This window comes from Cornus florida, unplaced genomic scaffold (genome assembly GCF_030987335.1).
Source record: "Cornus florida cultivar Cherokee Brave unplaced genomic scaffold, ASM3098733v1 CherokeeBrave_3.0.0_Hap2_Chr10, whole genome shotgun sequence".
Taxonomy (NCBI): Eukaryota; Viridiplantae; Streptophyta; class Magnoliopsida; order Cornales; family Cornaceae; genus Cornus; species Cornus florida.
The window spans coordinates 72,764,881-72,785,544 of NW_026775580.1; the positions used below are offsets into that span (position 1 = coordinate 72,764,881).

The window sequence follows — 20,664 nt, forward strand, 5'->3', positions numbered from 1 at the left end:
TATTTGATCTTTGTTTTTGCATTTTTTATAATTATTATTTTTCTACAATTCAACGTCAGACCATCTCTTATTAGCAGAAAATTTTCTTTAAGTTTTTTTTGTTTTGTTTTGCTTTTTTAACCATTTTTTTTTTTTCCTTAGCAGTAAAATGTTAGATTTAGGTTGGGTGGATGTATAAGATCTAAGGAATATGAAGTACTCTGAGTAGATCGAGACATAAATATGGTTTAAGTTGCCAGCTGTATCTACTCTTTTAGGTTACCCAGTACTGAGAACCCTAGGCGACCTTATCGAACCTTAGGGTCTATCGGCTGGGCTCTCCTTTGACTCACAATTAGGTTTATTTTATTTTTTAAAATAATAATAACTATGATTTATAGTTATAGCTCTATATATATATATATATTTGGATTTTTTTGGGTGTAAATTTAGGTAATAAATATTTAATATATATATATATATATAGCTCTATATATATATATTTGTATTTTTTGGGTGTAAATTTAGATAATAAATATTTAATATATATATATATATAGATATTTTGCAGTGTATAAATTTTTTTTATAAAAAATATTATTTTTTTGGGGTGTAAATTTAGGTAATAAATATCTAATATATATAGATATTTTTTTAGGTAATAAATATTTAATATATATATATATAGATATTTTGCAATCTAAAATTTTTTTTATAAAAATATATTAATTAGAACTGTTAAATAATTTAAAAATAGAAATATTCTCTCCTATAAAAAAATATTAATTAGAAATGTTAAATAATTTAAAAAAAGAAATATTCTCTCCCTTATAATTTTGATAAAACCCTTTCTCAAAAAAAAATAAATTCTTAGTTATGTTATTTAATCTTTACCCATATTAGATACAATAAATTTTTAAAAATAGAAAGAAGACTTACTTATTTTGTACAGTAATTTCCAATTTTTAATAATATAACAATTAATTAATTTATTATTATTTTTGTCGCACGTTAGTTTTGGTGGGAGACCTTTCCTCTATTAACTCCGCTTTGGACCATATCTCTTCGACACCCAGAAACTTATCCTCTCTCACACACATCTTCTCATCTTTTATTTGCATCTTATTAGGTTTCTGATTCTCGCTTAATCACCATCTTTCTCCACCACATCACTGGTTTGGAGATTTGAGTCTATATCGTTGGTATCGATGGTTTTTCCTTTCTATAATATATATATATATATATTATATATATATATATATATAGGTTTACACAATATCATTTACGGCAAAAGATTTGAGTTAATTTCATCTCTCTATTAGAGAATCTTAGATTTTCTTATTTATATTTTCACAAACCATTTCATTTTGACTCCATTTCGAGAGAAATCTTAAGGTTTGATCAGTTTTTATTTTTGTTTTTGTTATCAGATTTTGTAAGACTCAAATCAAACCTCTACACTTCAAAAAAAAAAATTCTATTGAAGATGTTCGGTTGTGGTGATTTGGAATGGTACGTTGCATACAATTGGTCCCTTAGAATTGAAATCGGAGAAAATTTAGTAATTAAATTTTTTCCGATTTCAATATTAAGATACCAATTGGGCTCCAAAGACAGATACCAACAAAGATATAACCATGATGGGTCATTTATCAGAGGCACAGATTAGAAGGGACTGGAGATCAATCCGAGAGAATCGAAATCAAAGGTTAGTTTTAACTTTTAAACGCACGTTGTGTTTGATCATGTGGTACCCAAACACTATCTCATCCTACTACTAAACCCCCCAATAAGTATCATAATGCTCAGCACTACTAAACCCCGAACAGGTTAACATCCTATTACTTCCCAGCACTACTAAACCCCGAACAGGATCACCTCACTCCCAGCACTACTATTAAACCCCCAAACAAACAGTATGAATTCGTTCACTCCCAGCGCTACTATTAAACCCCCAAACAAACAGTATGTATTCGTTTGGTATTTCTCTTCAAAAGTTGGGGTAGGGTTTCATTCATATTGTTACGGTGAGGAGACCTAGGGTTTCAACCAGATTTTTAAGCGGGAGGGAGTTATGAGGTTGCTTGCTTCATACGTTTGGAAGTCTTCTCATCGTCATCTTCCCTTCATTTCACCGAGGATGGTCCCTGGTAGTTGCATCTAATCTCTACAATCACACATCTAAATAGTCCATTGCTATTGATTTTCATTTTATTGGGAGATTTAGATAATCTCTGTGTATATGTATACGGTAAGTACCTTGATAGATCATTCTGGTATTTGTTCTTGTATTTATGTGATGTGTATATGTTTACTGTACCTTGTTATTGATAGATCGTTCTTGTATTTATGTGATATTTGTATAACTATACATTTTTAACATTCTCTGTGTCAATGAGAAGCTTACCATTTTTAGCATGTTGCATTTCAGCAATTTTATAAACTCTTATTGTATGCCCCTTGTTTTCCATTCCTCGTTCCATGATTTTAGACTTTTTAGTACAGTGATCTTACCATCTAGGACCTACTTTATATGTTAAATTAGAGAGTTTTCTATGATCTCTTGCCAAATATAATATCTATACATATATGTGGTGTGGTCAGAATTTAAAAAATTATACGAGTAAATGCCTGGTTTTCCCATGACATTGTTTTAGGAATATTGCAAGGATGTTTGCATCTTATTATTTTTGTATGTTGGCAAGCATATAAATAGATTGTGCTATGAATTTTTTGTATTTATGGCTGATTGAAGAAATTGTTAAAAACCTCTTGGCACATATCTTAATTTTGGATTAAAAAATGGTTTCCAGTCTGTTATCAGAGGATTATATGCTTGAATAGGAAGTTGTATACGTGGATGTTGATGGTGGGGTTAAGCTTGGTTCGAAGGGGGAGTGAGCCACATGATTTGCTATGATACGAGTGGGTCCGCGCTGATCTGAAGCAGAGTGGACAGCCTGGAACACTCGGTTTTATTGCTGATCCGAAGGGGGAGTGGACAGCAGGGGACATTTGGTTAACACGCTGATTCGAAGGGGGAGTGGACAGCCTGGTTACTAGGAATGCCTTGCAAACGTTTGACAAAAGGCTCCATTGAAAGGGGGATGAGGTGGAGCCTCCCTTTTTTATTTTTTTATTATTTATTATTTATTATTATTTTTTTTTTCTGCCAGCCCAAATACTGTTGGAGCCTTTATCTATGGTTTGTTGGGCATCCAGTGGGTTATGCCTTGGTCCTCGAGGGGCTTGATTGATTTCTGGAGAGGCTGGTTTGCGGGAGCCCACGCCCGTGATTTTTGGAGGTCTCCCCCCTTTTATGTTTGGTAGTGCGTTTGGAAGGAGCGGAATAGAAGATCTTTTGACGGGGAAGAATCTTCCATTGGGGCTTTGAAATATCTTATTTTTAGTTCTCTTTTTAGTTGGGGATGGGGAGAAATACTAAAGCTATAAAGGAGTTTGTTGATTTTGGTTCCTTGGGCCCTTAGGTCCTTTTCTTTGGCCTCGGACTTTGTGTAGTTCTCAAGATGCGTTCCCTTTTTGAATGGGCTCTAACATATTCTTATCATAAGAAAACAAAAAACGGCTCCATTGAAAGGGGATGAGATGGAGGCCGTTCAAATGTTTTTATTTACTGATTTGGCTTGAAAATCAGATTCTAAAGGTTGGTTTATTCTTTAGCATTATGGCACTTGTGCAAAATTTTTTTGGAGCATGCAAATGTTTTGTGCTTAATGGAGGCTGTTTAAATGTTTTTATCGACTGATTTGGCTTGAAAATCAGATTCTAATGGTTGGTTTATTCTTTAGCATTATGGCACTTGTGCAAAATATTTTTGGAGCATGCAAATGTTTTGTGCTTATAGTGTTTAATGGCGCTTCTAATCCATTTAATTGCTCATACGTGATTGTTTCCTTGTGTGCATTAAAATTTAGAACTTGTTGTCTTGTGATTAGATTGTTAGTGGCTGCTTATATGCGTCCCTTTCTGCTTACGTGAAGCTGCTATCATATGTATAATGGAATGAAATGATTGATGTGGAGCTTGTATGGTTTGGAAAGAACACAAAATGCTGGGTCCTTGTGAATACGCATATTTTATTGCCAGGAAGAGTCTCTTAATCCTTGAAAATGTTGTGGTTAGCTAAAGGTTATGTAAAATGTTGTGGCTAGCTAAAGGTTATGTAAAATGTTGTGGCTAGCTAAAGGTTATGTAAAATGTTGTGGGCTAGCTAAACATTATGTACAATGTCATTTGGAAAAACTAGTTACTTCCATGTAATAAGGGGTCACCCATGCTTGATAGGGGTAAAGAATTATAATGGACTCTTGTTGTGAATTGTTCTTACTTGCATGAGCATGTCTGAAGTGATGATTTGCAAGAGAATGCAGAAAACGTGTGAATTTTTCTGGGCTGAGCAATTCCAGCCGGTTGCACTTTGGTTCCAACTGGTTGCAATTTGCTGAGTTGGGACCTTCCCCTGCTATGACATTATCTGTTTTTCTTTCACACCAATGCTTGCATGAAAATCAAATGGGATGAATTTGTTTACAATTGAATGAGTATAATTCTTGGGTTGTCTTCTTCTGTAGGATATCACAGAGCTAATCATGGTGGTTGTCCTTATTCTCAACGAAGGCCCTTCGTCCTCGGATTTGATAAGACCAGAACAATCTCCTCTATGTTCGCTCATGAGAAAGAGCTGAGAATTAAGCATCCTATTATTGGTAATTATATATCTAATTGGATCTTGTATACGTATTTGTTATGTAGTTTCTCTCTGATAATCTGTAACACCGTCAGTTTCTGCTAGATCATTTCTTTCATATTTAGTGGATCAATTGCATTTTAATTACTTAAAATTTTTTATTATAAAATTTATGTGGTATATTTCTGTCACTTATATTCATGTAGTTGCTCTGTTATAAAATTTATGTGGGAGGTTCGTGTGATTTAGTCAAAGTTGCTTATGAGATAGGTGGCAGCCATCTGATAAACCTAAAGGACATGTGTCATGTGCATCTCATGCATTACTAGGCTACATTTCTCAGCCAACAAGAACACACACCAAAGGGGTCTCACACATACTTTAAATGTTTTGGAAGACTTTTATCTTGAAAAAATATTTTGGAAAATGTTGTGGCTAGCTAAAGGTCACGTAAAATGTTACTTGGAAAAACTAGTTCCTTCCATGTTGTAACTTGTAAGGTGCCATGTTGACCTATTATGCTAGATAGGGGTAACTTGGACTCTTGTTGTGAATTGTCCTTACTTGCATGAGCATGTACTTTCTTAACTTCACCCACCAACTTGTAGGGCAGCCCTGCGTTTTGTGCCGTGACAAAACGTAGGGAATTGCTGAAAGGGATTTTAAGGAGGTATCGGGATTGTTAGTCGGTAGTCCATTGCTATTTAGATTTCATTGTTTTTCTTTATGATCATAATTGGCAGTTTGGTGTAAGTTTTATTGTGGATAATTTTAAGCACATCCAAAGTCAAACTATGTTTTGGTGTTTGTATTCTTCTTTTCGGGCTGATTTATACTGCAAGAATCATGATTGATATTACAGGTTTTGGTGTAGAAAGTGCATTCTTCAGAGCAACACCTCATCACCAAAACAACCCTTATATGGAAGTTGGTTACTTCATAGATAGATGGGGGGGACCGTATAAAGAGTTCTACTACATGGACCCAATGGTAAGTTTTAAATACAGTGTCTCAGAATTAATTTATGTTGTGGTATTGTTGCGATTTAAAACTAATTTATGTTGTGGTAAAGTACAGTATTTTTTGTTGCGATTTAAAACCAACTTATGTTGTGGTAAAGTACAGTATCTCAGAAGAATATTCTTTGAAAATGGCTTGATGAAACTCGTCCGTGATGGAGGAAGATATATCCGTGGGTGCTATGAGGATATGCTCTATTTTGGAGAGCTTATTGATTCAAAGAGATATATGTCCGTGCCGGATATTAGCAGGTGGTTCTTTTCTGCGGATGAAAGGACCAGATTGGATATTTTAGACCATATAAGCAGGTCTAATATTCATGTTGTTGCAGCTTCCAGTGATACTTTGCTTGCTTATCCGGCATCGACTGTCAGATATGAGCCGCCGCCTCCAGGTGTACTAAAGTACTGTAGCGATGGCGCCGTGGTTTCTTCTAAGAAGGTGGCATGGGGTGGAGTGTGGAGGGATAGTTTCCACAATGTGGGACCAATACACTGTGGCAAATTGACTGGGGTACTCACTCCGATGCAGGTGGAGGGTTGTGGCATATATCATGGTTTGGCCAACTCTTATGATAGCGGTTTGCGTTGGAAAAAATCGATATTGCAGATCGATAACGCAGAGCTGGCTTATGGCTTGAATTCGGGCCGACACCCTGATGATTCTGGCTGGCCAATTACCTTCAGGTACATGTTCTTCTAATTGGGTTTAATTTGTTGATTTGATTTTTATTAATTATTATGTAATTTATCAAATTTTGCAGAGACATTAAAGATATGATGAGCTTGTTTCCATACCTTGATCCAAAAGTCGACTTTGTTCTTCGTCAAGGGAATCGTGTAGCGGATTATATTACAGGTGAGACCCGGGATGATAGAATTTATGAGTGGTCTGAAGTTTGTAAGAGAGCGAGGGCTGATCGGAGACGCAATTATTTCAGAACAAAGTTTCTTCCACGAAAAAAGTCTCACCGACGAACAAAGTCTCACCGACGAACAGCGTTTCTGTCACGAACTACCTTGGGGCAGAAGTAGAGTAGTTTTTGTAAAGCATTTGTGGCTAAGGTAACAGTTGTGTTTGTCTTGGATGATGCAAAAGCAGTTTCCATAAACCACCTTGGGGCAAAAGTAGTAGAGTTTTTGTAAAGCATTTGTGGCTAAGGTAACGGTTGTGAAGTTCTTTGGTGATCATTGAACAATTTTTGCTTTGGAGTTTTCCATAAACAACCACCTTGGGGCAAAAGTAGTAGAGTTTTTTGTAAAGCATTTGTGGCTAAGGTAAAGGTAACAGTTGTAAAGTTCTTTGGTGATCGTTGAACAATTTTGGCTTTCGAGTTTTTCTTTAGTTTGTGGTTTGTTAGAAGATGGTAGAGCAGCTAGCAGGTGTGTTTTTGGTCACCATTGAACAATTACTCTTGGGAAATGATCCAAAACGATTTAAAATTCTTTTTTGATGAAGTCACTTCGTGAATTTAAAGAAAACAAAAAATCATTTTACACACGGTAAAAGATTGATGGGCAGGAAAATCAATGCAGTTGCTAAATAGTTGACTGAACAATGGAACAAGTCATAAAGTGGTGAACAAAAGCAGTATTTGGAGAACAAAGATGCCCAACGAGTCAAACCACTCAAAATTATACCAGTGATTTGCCGTGGAAGTTGAATAGAAATTCATAGTAGGATCTTGAATGGTGTGTTGTACACAAACCACAACCATATAGAGATATGGTTTTATGGGCCGGTCCGGGCCTAAAAGTGTTTCAAGAATCCCAAGCACGACCCTTGGGCTTTGGTGACGGGCTGTAGACTTTAAACGGGCCGAGCTGCGGACTTTAAACGGGCCATATAAGAATAAAGAATAAAAAACAAAAATTATATAATAAGCTTCGTTAAATGAACTTACGTTACTCGAGTTTTTTGAAACTTAAGGAACTGGTCTTTACTACTTTTTTATTTGAAGAAACTTATATTTCTGAAGTCAGAGCCTTTGAAGGTTAAGGAACTGGTCTTTACTACTTTTTTATTTGAAGAAACTTATATTTCTGAAGTCAGAGCCTTTGAAGGGATGACACGAGGGCTCTTATGAGAAGATATAGTGTCCAATGTAGACATTTAACTCATTTTAAAATATAAAATTATAAAATTAGATACAATTTTTAACTACATGTCCAACAAAAAATGTGACATATCTATACTTATGTCCCAACAATAAGTATCACACAGGTTACTTGTATACATATGATTCAATAACAGTGCTATAGATTGTTCAAAATTTTCAATTTGAATAAACATCAAAGTGTGGAACATCTTTTTTAAAAAAAAAAAAATTGAAACAGTATGTAATGAACGAAAAGATATTATAATAACAAGATAGAAAAGTAATATGACATATAATATAATATATATTTTTAATATTCAAATAGCTTCATCTTCTAACTTAAATAACTTTAATATAAAACTTATAAATTAATTAAAATTTTAAATTTGTCTTGGTCAATATATAAATAAAATTTTACATTTCCATTAATTGTATCTCCGCTTGTGTCAGCGTACCAGGTCCATAGCCCGTGCTTGTGCTTCTTAGATTAGAATGGAGTTTTGACTTATTACACCAGTTGTGTCTTTATATTTTATGTTGGCTTAATTGCACTTAATCAACCGGTTGTCCTTTAAACATGGTTGGGATGTCACTTGATGGTTATACAAAAAAAGAAACTTCTCTTTACCTCCAATTATGGTTGAAAAAAATGTAGACTGAAAAAATAACACAGCTTGCAGTCAACCAACTAAAATCAATATGCCAGTTTGGGTTTGCAAACCATTTTAGACTCCCAAACTCACCCGAGTTTGCCCACTTGCAAGCCATGTCACATTGCAAATCTCTAAAAAATTGACTAGGGAAGAACATTGTGTAATCAACCTAGAACAAAAACAAATTCCCAAATTTCATTCACCAATGACATTTAACAAAAATAAATGAATAAATAAAATCTAATCTACTTGTTTGAATGTGAAACAAAAGGTTTACATGTCATTAACAAAATACAAAAAATAAATAAATTCATAATCTACTTGCTTGGATGTGGAACAAGAAGTAACAACCAAAAAAATTAAAGGAAACATATGCAACAACAATATACAGGAAGAGGAGAGTGAAAAAGCAAGAGTTCAACAAAATACTGCAGCAAAATATATCTAATCCATTTGTTAGATTGGGAGAAGGGAGAAGGGAGAAAGAATGTATTAAAATAAGAGCTCTGAGAAGAAAAATAGTGCTTTGAGGTGAAAAGATAAAAGGAGAAAAAAACGGAGAGAGAGAAATTGGGGGCATTAGGGCTTTCTCGATAAAAGGATTTGTGCTCTGTTAAGAAAAGAAAAAAGAAATAAATAAAGAAATAATAATAATAATAATAATAATAATAATAATAATAATACAGCATGATTACCAAATGCGTATGAAGAGAAAACAAAATCAAATGCCTAATTGACTCATCCATCATGTAACAAGAAGTAGAAAGTTGCAAAACAACTGAAAGTCAGAAGTCACTTTTGTTCTCAAAAAGAAAAAAGGAAAACAAAAAAGAGGATGAACAGGTAAACCTTAAAAAGTAAGGGTCGAAAATGGTGCTTAGGCAAATTAGGCAAATCATATTCGCGTTATCCCATGCTTGATTGCTGATGCAAAGAACTTATAATCTTTTAAATATAGAAAAAATGCTGGTGACAATATCATCGCTTTACCCATCTTTTTGTTCCTTGCTAACCGATACAAATGAAAGCCGTAGAAATCCTTCATCAAGTGGAATGTATGGCACGGTCGTTCATGTGATAAAACAGGTGATCCCCATTCAATAAATTTAGACATTGCCCACTTCTGCTCCTGAAATTTGTTAGTAATTGGATGCTGCACAAAACAAAGTCATGACTTAGTTATTTATGCAACCAAATAATGGGAAACTAGAAGAGAAAACTACTTGCTTTTATGTCTTATATACTTGAAAAAACCTAGTATCAAGCTTCTACAAGAGGATGAAAAGAGATTCCACATGAATACAGCACAAGCAAGTTTTGAGGCTATGAGAAAGTCTGATGCAAACCACAAGCTGTAATTTTGCTTTAATGAAAGTCTTCACAAACATAAGTGGGACCCTCTCAGTTGATTATAGAATAGCACTCATGCTGCTCGAGTAATTCCCTTGCAGTACTTTAATGAAAGTCTTCTTCACAAACTTGGCAAAGAGGAGTGGATGCCAGGTAGAGTGCTTATGCCCGAGCCTCTAAGAGGCCAGATGGGGAGAGAGCAGCTGTTGCACTAATAGGACTGCAATCTAATCTATCTTTCCTATCCTGAGGACCTGGTTAAAGAGATTTGGCCCTGCCAGGCCGTATGCACATGGGTGCAGGATTCTTCGAAAACGTGTGGGCTGACTCAGAGTCCTTGGACCACTGAATCTTTTCAAGATGAGAGGCTTCACTACAGGAAAAGGGAGGAACTTAGCAACCATTCCTGACTTAGGATTTGCATGATACTTAAGTTACAGATTATATTGATTATGTCATCCACGAAATCGGGGAATTCCTTCTTTCTTCTAGCTTTAAAAGTATCGATGCATACTATTGAAGACCCAGTATTCTGAATCAATCACAAGCTACCTGAAGTGAAGTTTCTGGTTCCCCCTTTTCATTTCCAATTCCTTCTTTTCGTTCTACTTAGGTGGAGCAATATGAACTCTCCACAGAATATAAAAGAGGACCACAGGCCTCAACAAACTTATGTGGACACTCCTCAGCCCGAGGACAAGTGCCAAAATTGAACCGTTCTTCTTCCTTCCCCACTCCCTCTTTTTCTACATATGCAGTGGTTTTTCCCTGACTGAAATGAAAATTGAATTCATGTAACAGTAAAGAGCTGAAAACTAGTCCTTTGAAGGGCCCCTCATTCTCAATGCATGCTATCTCTTTCTTGTGTTTAGTGACGAGGCTACCTAGCGTAGAGGTGAATATAGCCTTGGTTGAAGTTACCCTATAATTATGTAATATGGAGTACCAATTTTAACCTTTAAATACTTAAATCACTTGTTAAATCCTACTGAAACTCTCACATGTATAATAAGGGTATATATTGGTAAAAAAAAAACCACAAAAACTCTTAATCCCTTCCTTCCTAAGAAGCACGGACACTCCAAAATGGGTGAAGAATCCGTGTCCGACACGCGTCGGACACGGACACGCGTCGGACACGCCCCGACACGTGTCGGACACGCCAAAAAACGTGTCTGGAATTTTTTTATTTTTTTTTATTTTCGGACACGGCTTGGACACGGCTCGGACACGGCACGGACACGGCTCGGACACTACTCGGACAGCTCGGACACGGCTCGGACACACTTTTCTGGATTTTTTTTTTTTTTTTTAAAATTTTTTAATGCTGATAGGTTATTTATTTATTTTTTTTTTAAAATTTTTAATGCTGATATGTTCTATTTTTTGTTTTGTACTACCCTAAAGATGGTGATATATATATATACTAACCTAAAGATGCCACAATTCGCCGTGTCCGTGTCCTAAAGATGCTGATATATATATATACTAACATATCAGTGATATATATATATATATTCCAACCTAAACATATCAGTGTTTTTTTTTTTAATTATTAATGCTGATATATATATATATACTATTTGCCGTGTCCGTGTCCTAATTTTTTTGGATTTGCCGTGTCGCTGTGTCCGTGTCGTGTCGTATCCGTGTCCGTGCTTCTTAGCTTCCTTCCAACCCCCAAAAAAAAAAAGGTCTCACCCCATCCATCCTTTTCTACTATCCCTACCATTCCACCAAACAAAAAGCATGAGAGACACCTTCCCTTCCGTAGGGATGCCATATCCATCCCTCCCCCTCTCTTCTCCATCCCTCCAACCAAACGGAGCAAAAGAAGGCCTTAGATTACAAGTCAAAATCCTATTAGGCTATTACATAGCATTGAGGCACTATATAACAGTCTTTCCCGTAAGCAAGCCTTTCCCAAAAAAGCTATATGAGAAATAGCCAGTATAATAGTGTCACTTGTGGATCAAGTATGGCATGAGATTGTTCATATCAAACTTTATTTAGGCTTATTCAAATATCATCAATTTCAACCAACAAACCTAACACTTCTGTTGGTTGACTAAGTGAGAACGAGTGAGAGCCAAGTAATTAAAATGTAATCCCTGTGATCAAAATTTAAAATGCACAAGATTATACGAAAGCTTGTTTTTATTTCAAACAAACTAACTTTTTTATTATTGCAAGGACACGAGACATGATATTTCGGTATTGTAAACTATTTAGGTAATAATTTATGATGTTAAAAGTTTTATTCTGCATTATCATGGGTGTGGTAATACCATATCACAGGGAAGGAAAAATTAACAATTATCATAACTGGCTACATTTCTCACCATTGACTGGCGAAAACTGCGCGATAGCGAGTGGTGTGGCATACAGAGATCCTGTGATTGAGACCTAAATGATGTTCTCCTCTCTGTGTAACAGAAAAGATGATGTAATTAGACAAGTGAAATTTGAATTCTTTCATAAATATTCTTTCTTTTGTATCTCTGAAGCAAGGAAGACGTTTATTGAAGAAGAACCAACAAACCTAACACTTCTGTTGCCAGCTTGATTTCTTCACTTTCGCTATTCAATATCATCAAGTCACAAGAAAATAAACATGAATTAGAGTACTCCAGCTTATTTGAAACCAGATAAAATTAAGAACGGGAAACAATAGCATAAATATTTCAAATTCATTAATTTAACAAATTAAAAATGTATGAAACCAGTCTATGTCACTCAAGTCTATGTCTTTGTCCTTCAAAACAAACCCCGATTCCTCAAGCAGCGCTTTGATGTCTTTCACCACCTTTTCTTTTGACATCTGTAAGGAGACAAAAAGAACTAACTTCATGGAAGTGTTACACCAAAATTCAAATGGCTTGTAGAGATATAAGGTCTGTTTTTTTTTTTTGGGGGGTGTGGTGGGGGTCGAGAGTACAGTAAAGTAACCACTTTCAACAATAAACCAACACTCAAAATTAGTAGAAAGCATCCAGCTGGACAACCATAATTAGGGTTGAAGTGCACCCTAAGAAACAATCATAAAGATAAAAAATAAATAAATAAATAAAAAGCAGGTATACGAGCAGCATACATGATATTGTACAGACTGCCTGTATGTTTCAATAGCATCACCAGTCCTAGCAAAAACTTCAAGCAATAGCAGGACCATTTTCATCACCGTCTTCTTATTCTTAATCTTCTGATTACGTTTTTTACCAATGCACATTAATTCAACCTCCTCATCTAGTAATGCACTCTTATCAAGGATGCATTGGCGGATCATCACGTCTCCTTCTAAAACAGAACCATCTTTGCTCAGCATGCTTGGAGCCATAATCTTTTCTCGAGCCACCAATAGCAGAGCAGCCAATGGAATAAGTTTTCCCTCCATAGCATAATGGTAAAATATATTGTTGACATCCTTTGTGTTCCATGCAAGTAACCTATTGGTTTCTAATGGTACTTTCTGCACAATAATTGATTAAATATAATAAGCCACCATCGAAAACCCTTCATACACGCCCAATCACATGCATATATAAGCTAAAATATTCTTTCAAGCCAAATTAAATCTGTAGCAAAAACAAACCATTTGTGGCAGGGAAAGAATAACAATCAACTTGAAAATAGACTGCTTCGGAGTCCAATGAGACGGGTATCGATGATAACTGCTCCAGCCAAACAAAAAGTACAATCAAGCAAGAAGGAAAAAAGAAGATATGGTGCTTAGATCAAATGGCTTATTTTGTGGGCTCTATCAAACAACTCAGAAATAAAATTACAACAGGACATCTTCTACCTTAACATTTCAAGTGCTATATTCAGAGGCAGCAAGTCACCCCTGAATTCACCTTCTATGGTTCTGACATCAGTCCAAGCCCCATGGCGAAGTAACAAGTCAATCATATCATATGAGAAAGCTTCAGCCGCAATATGTAATGGATATAATCCATATTCAAAGGGAACATTAAGATCTACAATGAAAGGGTCTCCTTCAAGTAAAGCTTTGGTGCAATCTATTGCATCAAAGATACAAACCAAATAAAAATACTCCTCTGGACAATAGAAAGATTCATTAGTCACTGGTACATCTTTCACCAATTTATTTGCTCGATGTGCATATGGGATTTTCAAAAAGTTAACAAATCCATGCCTGTCATCCACTTCAATGTAATCTTTGGATTCATCTGCAGACTCCAAATCCATATTTCGATAAAAACATAAATCTGGCGGATAAAGCTGTCATTGTCAAGAGGTAGAATCAGTACACATGAACACAAACAAACAAAAAAAGTGGCATAGAGGTTAGCAAAATTTAAAAAACAGAATTCGTAAGTACAAATACAAACTTAAGAGAAAATAAAGCAAAATGGAAACACAAGAATATTTTCAAAAGAGCATAAAAGACTATAAAAAGGACTAAGAAAATAAACTGTTGTCCGCAATATTAACAGAATGTAACATTATTATTATTTGTATTGGCAGTGCACTAGTCCATAGAAAAACATTCCAATGCATGCCATTTTCTCGGTGCAGCTCGGAACAAATGCAAAACAGAAAATTTGATATATATATATATATACACACACACACTTGCATTGATAAAATTCAGAGTTAAAATGCAACAACATGGCAATTGAAAGGTGAAATAGTTGAGATACAAATTTGTTGAGTGCTATGGACTAAGTAAGATAAAATGATGAGAGTAAATCAGTCCATAGATATTTTGACTGCCCAAAAGGACTGCGGAATAGCAGGTTATAACACCAAACCAGTTCCAACTTTTCCTGTTTTTAGAATTTGCAAGTATTTTAAAACTCATTCTGCTTCTATCGTGTCTAGTGTCTTCTTAGTCTTATAAAACAGACGGTGTCCAAACTCCAAAAAAGGAGGGTGCTTGGGTATACATAATAGGGCACTTCTCTTGAGCAACAGGTTGCATCTACTTCAGGGCTGGCCCTGAGATTCCCAAAATTTTGAGAGGCCCTAGGCGAACTTTCAAATGTGAGGCCTTTAAGTTTCACACGCTCAAAAAAATTGATAAGAGTGCGGAATTTTCACACGATATTTTCAAATTCTACGACTGGGTGCCAAGTGCATAAGACAACAAACAATAACTATAAATTTATCACCACCAACAAATAATTGTGCGTCTGTGCAGTGTGCACAAGACAACTAACTACTAACAATAAATCTATTACCATCAATAAATAATTGTGCGTGCCTGTGCATTGTGCACAAGACAACTAACTAATAACTAAAAATCTATCACCATCAATAAATAATTGTGCGCCTGTGCAATGTGCATAATCAGAAAAAGAATGGATGTTTTAGTCTGTACGGAAGATTGAATTCCAGTTTGATTATCCCTGCAAATATACCCTTAGTTGTCAAAACAATAGTAAACAATTATTTTCAAGGCATCCAAATAAATAATGTACTAATATATTTTTCTTGGAATTCATTATTCCTTTATCAATTCTATGGAATTACAGAATACCCTAAACAGAGAAACCCGCACTAGCTGAGAATAACTCCCCATTCCCTTACCAAATTCTATGTGTATATATAATATATATATGTGTATATATATAATATGTATATAATATATATATAGCCACATTAAGTATTCATCGCAGTAGCATATATATACACCTACAAAGGTCATCTGATACCCCCATGTTCCATCTCTGTCACTTACTCCCTCTAAACTTCATTAACACCTCTCGGCAGCTCGTCAGACCTCCGTATATAGATGTTACTAGTAATCAATTAAACCCATAATTCCATACAACTCAACAGCTCTAAACAAAACAAACTCTAACCAATCAACTTCATGACCTCTTATACAGATGTAGAACTTTGTCAAAACCAAAGCAAACAATCTCACTTTCTATTTAATATTAAACACCCAATTCACACTAGTACTCTTAACTCTTTCTTTCACTTTCACATGCATCGTAGAAGACAAATACCCACCTTGAAAAAACCCTCAAATTATTAACACAATCTTCAATTCATAGTTCTTTCTTGGAGTATTAGGTATGACTTAAATTCTCTTCATATATATAACAGCCCTTTCTCAGTTTTCTCTGCAAAATCATTTAAGCCCAAGGCAAGGTTCAATCAACATTCCTTGAAAAGAAAGAATTAATATAAATGAAGCCAGAATGATTGCGTTGTAACCTGCATGATTTCAAGCAATACACTATGTGGAATAACAAGTGGCCAGCTATAATTCCACTTTGATTATCCAATTTATCCTGCCTTTTTTGTTCTAAGCCTCTAAGGTAAGGGGTAAATCTTCTATTTCAAGCATCCCATAAATTTTCAAAATTCAATAATCAACCAGACCAGTGAAATTAGATTCAAATTGATCAGAGATAAAAGATTCCATAAATACGCGGAATCAAGAAAAAAAAGATCAATTTCAGATTGGAAAAAGCGAAAAAGGAACCCAGCACCATAAATTGGAATTATTGGATGAGCTACTTACTTGTAATCTTTTCGGCGCTGCTCCTGATGAAACTGAAGCAAATGTCCCAAACACAAACACAAACCCAAATCTTATCCTTCGACTTCGAGCCTACGAGGAGCGACAGGAGGCCTAGAACACAATTCGTTTTTTCATTTTTTTTCTTGATTCGACAAAACATAAAAATGGGTAAAGAAATTCAGCGGCTAAAAGACAGCCAAACTGAACAAAATTGGGCCCATAACACAACCGTTTATAATTTTTTTATTTCAGTATCAGCATTTTTTTCTGTAGGAACAACTTTTGTTTTGGACCAAATTTTGAAGCCTAGTATAATATATAGGTTGGGCCAAAATTTGAGGCCTCCAAATTTGGAGGCCCTAGGCGACCGCCTGGGCCGACTAGGCCCAGGGCCGGCCCTGATCTACTTCTAGGTAATTTGATTGGTAAATGGGCAGTCATGGCAAAAAGTGGACAACGCATGGTAAAGAAGGTAATAAAAAAAAGTAGATTTTTTTTATTTAAACCTCACCTCGTCGTTCTACTATAGAAGACGAGGATGTATAGTTAGATTACAACCCTTGATAGACTTTCAGATTGAACCAAGATATATAGTAACATTGTTGGGAATAATTGGTAGAGACTGGGTGGGTTATAAAGAGTGCTAATATAATAATGCCTAGTTTTAGGGGTTGGCTCAAGTGGGTAACTTCACTTGGCCTGGGCCTATAAATAGGTAAAGAGGAACCAATAAGTCTTAGAATTTGAGAAAGTTCTCTTCAAGCTAAATTGATTCCGAATAAAGATAGCTTGTTATTTTTGAAGTTTTATTAAAACAGTTGACAATTTTTTTTCACTCTCAAATATTTCTCATCACGGTAAACAGACTGTGAATGTCATGCTAAGTATTTCTTTTGATAATTATCAACACAAATAGTTGGGTTTAACTAGGAAAATCCGAAGGAGAGATTTTCAAAATTTAGAGCAAAGAGTGGAAAAGAAGGTCAATAGCTCGAAAGGGTGTTATCTATCTGCTGGTGGTAGGGAAATAATGATCAAAGCATCTCTTCCAAGGTATGTCAAATTTTAACTTCTATGGGTTATATATATATATATATTTACCCTATAAAAGTGTATTCTCTTTGTATTTTTTATATACAATTTTTGGTAATAATAATAATATATACTCGATTTAAATATTTTATAAGTGTCGTTTCAGTTTTAAGTTGTTTGTTTGAAAATTGAAAGTTTACGACGGTAGTACTTTGCTGGTTAGAACTTATATAATGTCAATTTTACATTCATATTTTCCAAAAATCTGTATATATCTTATATAAATAATGTCTAAGTTGAACTCATGTTGCAAACTATATCTCCCTTTCTACTTGTCTATGTAAAAAGATCTTGTCTCATGTTTTTTTCTAATGTTCAAACTACAACTTTGAAACATGAGAGTAATAATTTGGTTCATGTGCATCAGCCTTATTTTTTGGAAGGTATGTTTCTTGCAATGTTTTTAATAAAGATATATGTTTCTCCTGTGTTATTAGAATTTTGCGTTGTGAGTTTCAGATAATTTTTGATAATACACAATATATATATTATCATTATCCATCTTAAGAAAATAGATAACACTATTGAGTCACAAATGAAGATGAGTTTCTTTAATTTTTTTTTTATTATTTCTTACTTTTATTGCACATAAAATTCATATGGCAGTTTTTTAATTTCTTTTTAAAATTTTAAAGTGCTCACATTATAGAAGGAGACGCAATATTAGAGCATGAGAACTTTAAAGTATTAAAACAAAGAAACAATTGTGTAATGTTTATTGTTCTACTATTTTTATAATTTTTTAGTTATTTTGTGTTGTAAATCCTATGAGAATAAATTATAAATCTTTTATGAATTATTAATTATATATTTTCATTTGCATTTTAAAATTCATTCTTTTCTGTTTCGAAAGTGAATGGTGAATCATTTTTCTCTCATTGCCAATCCTAATGATCAGTACCAATGTTGCATAAATTTTTAATATTCATACACATTTAAACTATTAATTAATTTATTTATTTATAAATCTATAGCTTTATTGGATTTATAAAATTTATATACATTTTAAAGTAGATCTTTAAATTTATCTTTAAATATAAAAATTATTTATTTGTATTTTTATGTTTTAAGAGTTACCTTTTTAAAATTAGGTTATTGGTGGTCTATTACAACTATACTAACTAACTATTATTTAAGAGTGGTGTCTTTTTAGATTTCTTTCTAATGGTTATCAATCAATCATTCTTTCAGAATTAATATGATTATTTAGAACTTAAAACAGTTATTTTAATAAATAATTGTTTTGTAACTTTTCATGTTTTGAGAGTCACCAATAATTTGGGTATTAACTGCTATAAGAGTTATGTGTTTTCAAATATCAAGAGTTGTGTGCTTTCAAATATCTTAATATGGAAGAGTGGTGACTTTGAAAAATTTATTCCTAATTAGTATTTAAGTACAATTGTTATTCTTATTTCTTAATAGTTTGATACTAACAACTATTTAAAAGTTGCGCATTCAGAACACTAAATTTGTTACTATCGAGGAGTTGTGCCTTTTATAAATATCTTTTTAATTAATATTTAATCAAATCATTCGTTCCAACATCTTTTAATAACTCTTAATACAATCTAGTTCTTGAAACCTAGGCATTTGGGTGCAAAATTAATCAACCTATCTGTCAAGTTTGGTTTTCTTTTTTAAATTTTTATTTCCTTTTCTAAAGATAAGTATTAAAAGGATTTTATAAATTTGTAAATTTGACCCACTTATAAATTATATATTTTAAAGAATGGCTTATTATTGTGATATGTTATTTAGTCAAAATATTAAATTTTTTTTTTTTAGAGCATCATCAAATCTTATGTTATTATTAGTCCACAAGACCTCGACTTGCAAATCCTCATTGGTTAGGAAAAACATCTCCAATTCTTTATTGCAATTTTCCTTTGCTTGTTCTGTTGCAAATTAATAAATAGATTATGTTGTTTTAGATGTGTGTAGCATTTTTACTCTTATTCTCCAAAGCTTCATTTTTTTTCTTCATTTTAATTTCTTATTTTTAAGGAAAAATCTCTATATTTTTTTTTTCCCTTTGTTGCGTATCAACCATAACTCTCTATCTCTCCAAAGTTTCAATGTTTAATATTCTATATATAATATTTTTAACAATCAAGTGGAGTAACATTGAGTTTGACCTTATAATCCAAATAGTTGTCCTTTTACTTAGATTTTAATGTCTTTGTAATTTTATAAAGTTGATTCTAATATACATATATCATAATTTTTTATTTTTGAAGGCAATTTTTTTACACTTTTCTTTGATATGTATAAGCAAACAAAAACAAACTTTCTTTTATTTCTTCAAAGTCATTTTTTTAAACTAAATTTTGAAGGTTGTTATGATTTCATAAATTTAATACTAATGTGATATATATATATAATATTTCATAATGTTTACAAAATTTTATTTACGTGCATTTGCACGTTTCATGCGTTTCTGTTTTTATGATCAGAAATTCTTTCCAGGAAGGCGGGGATAAGGAACTTTCTGAAAGCCTTGGCGAACCACTATTTGCTTCCGGCTCTGTACATGCTATCCCCACCAGGGTTAAAAGCATGAATGGGAATTACTGACGGATCCCTCTGTCAGGGCAGTGCTCGTTTGCGCGCGCGTGAACCAATCCAACAAACAAGGAAAGGATGCCTCTCGGGGCATCTGAGAATGCTTCGAGCACATTCTTCGCGGGAGTACTATATTCCTTGTTTAGGTCTTGATAATGTTTACAAAATTTTATTTAGCTTTTTCTAGTATATGTATATATATATATATATATTAACATGGAGTGTTACAACTCAAACCTGATACTTGGTGAGGCACAAGGCCCAAACAAGTTATTTTAACTTAACTTCTAGGTTCACTCGATTTTGAGGGCATGGAGCTATCGATCAAAGGAAAATTGAATGGGTAGTTTTGGAGCATATGTGCTTATCTAAAGAGCAGGGAGGGCTAGATTTTCGGGACATGACTTGGTTGCAGGTGTGAGTACCAACTAAAAAATAAATAAATAAATTGTAATAGAGTGACTCACGTACTAAGTCCATTTGCTTTGAGAAGCTACCAATTGAAAAGATTACATAGCTTGAAATAATTTCACACTCGGACTCCCAAGTAAGACCTTCTGAAGTTCTCTCAAGTCAGTCCATGGAGCATCATACTGAAAAAAAAAAAAAAAAAAAAAAAAAAAAAAAAAAAAAGAAGCAACTCTCTAATGATTTACAGTAACATGTCTCTCTTATGGGACGTCCGCATCAGGTCCAGAGC

The 20,664-nt window shown here is 33.9% G+C and overlaps 2 protein-coding genes across 3 annotated transcripts; one reads left to right on the forward strand and one right to left on the reverse strand.

Annotated features, from left to right (window-relative positions):
• Positions 1 to 1,260: 1,260 nt before the first annotated feature.
• Positions 1,261 to 7,051, forward strand: LOC132278995 (uncharacterized). Of its 2 annotated transcripts, XM_059780912.1 has the most exons (5): positions 1,261 to 1,687; positions 4,572 to 4,706; positions 5,550 to 5,677; positions 5,813 to 6,393; positions 6,471 to 7,051. In XM_059780912.1, the coding sequence occupies exons 2-5, from the start codon at positions 4,661 to 4,663 to the stop codon at positions 6,739 to 6,741; spliced, it is 1,026 nt and encodes a 341-aa protein (XP_059636895.1). In that variant the 5' UTR covers positions 1,261 to 1,687; positions 4,572 to 4,660; the 3' UTR covers positions 6,742 to 7,051. The 2 variants fall into 2 exon arrangements, with proteins under 2 accessions (XP_059636895.1, XP_059636894.1); XM_059780911.1 differs by having other exon boundaries at positions 5,550 to 6,393.
• A 2,112-nt stretch (positions 7,052 to 9,163) lies between these two features.
• LOC132276076 (uncharacterized) lies at positions 9,164 to 16,469 on the reverse strand. Its single transcript, XM_059777331.1, has 8 exons — positions 16,308 to 16,469; positions 13,611 to 14,050; positions 13,401 to 13,479; positions 12,903 to 13,277; positions 12,532 to 12,629; positions 12,351 to 12,388; positions 12,151 to 12,233; positions 9,164 to 9,611 (listed from the first exon to the last, which is right to left on the reverse strand). The coding sequence occupies exons 2-8, from the start codon at positions 14,015 to 14,017 to the stop codon at positions 9,354 to 9,356; spliced, it is 1,338 nt and encodes a 445-aa protein (XP_059633314.1). The 5' UTR covers positions 14,018 to 14,050; positions 16,308 to 16,469; the 3' UTR covers positions 9,164 to 9,353.
• Between the last annotated feature and the right edge of the window lie 4,195 nt (positions 16,470 to 20,664).

Bases quoted from the DNA above. Each gene is read 5' to 3' on its own strand.
- LOC132278995 (XM_059780911.1), top strand. From the start codon at position 4,661: ATGTTCGCTCATGAGAAAGAGCTGAGAATTAAGCATCCTATTATTG. The intron at 4,707-5,549 runs GTAATTATATAT...TTGATATTACAG, and splicing joins AATTAAGCATCCTATTATTG to GTTTTGGTGTAGAAAGTGCA. The intron at 6,394-6,470 runs GTACATGTTCTT...CAAATTTTGCAG, and splicing joins GGCTGGCCAATTACCTTCAG to AGACATTAAAGATATGATGA.
- LOC132276076 (XM_059777331.1), bottom strand. From the start codon at position 14,017: ATGGATTTGGAGTCTGCAGATGAATCCAAAGATTACATTGAAGTGGAT. The intron at 12,389-12,531 runs GTTTCATACATT...GATATTGAATAG, and splicing joins GACTTGAGTGACATAGACTG to CGAAAGTGAAGAAATCAAGC. The intron at 12,234-12,350 runs GTTTGTTGGTTC...TCTGTTACACAG, and splicing joins GCTGGCAACAGAAGTGTTAG to AGAGGAGAACATCATTTAGG.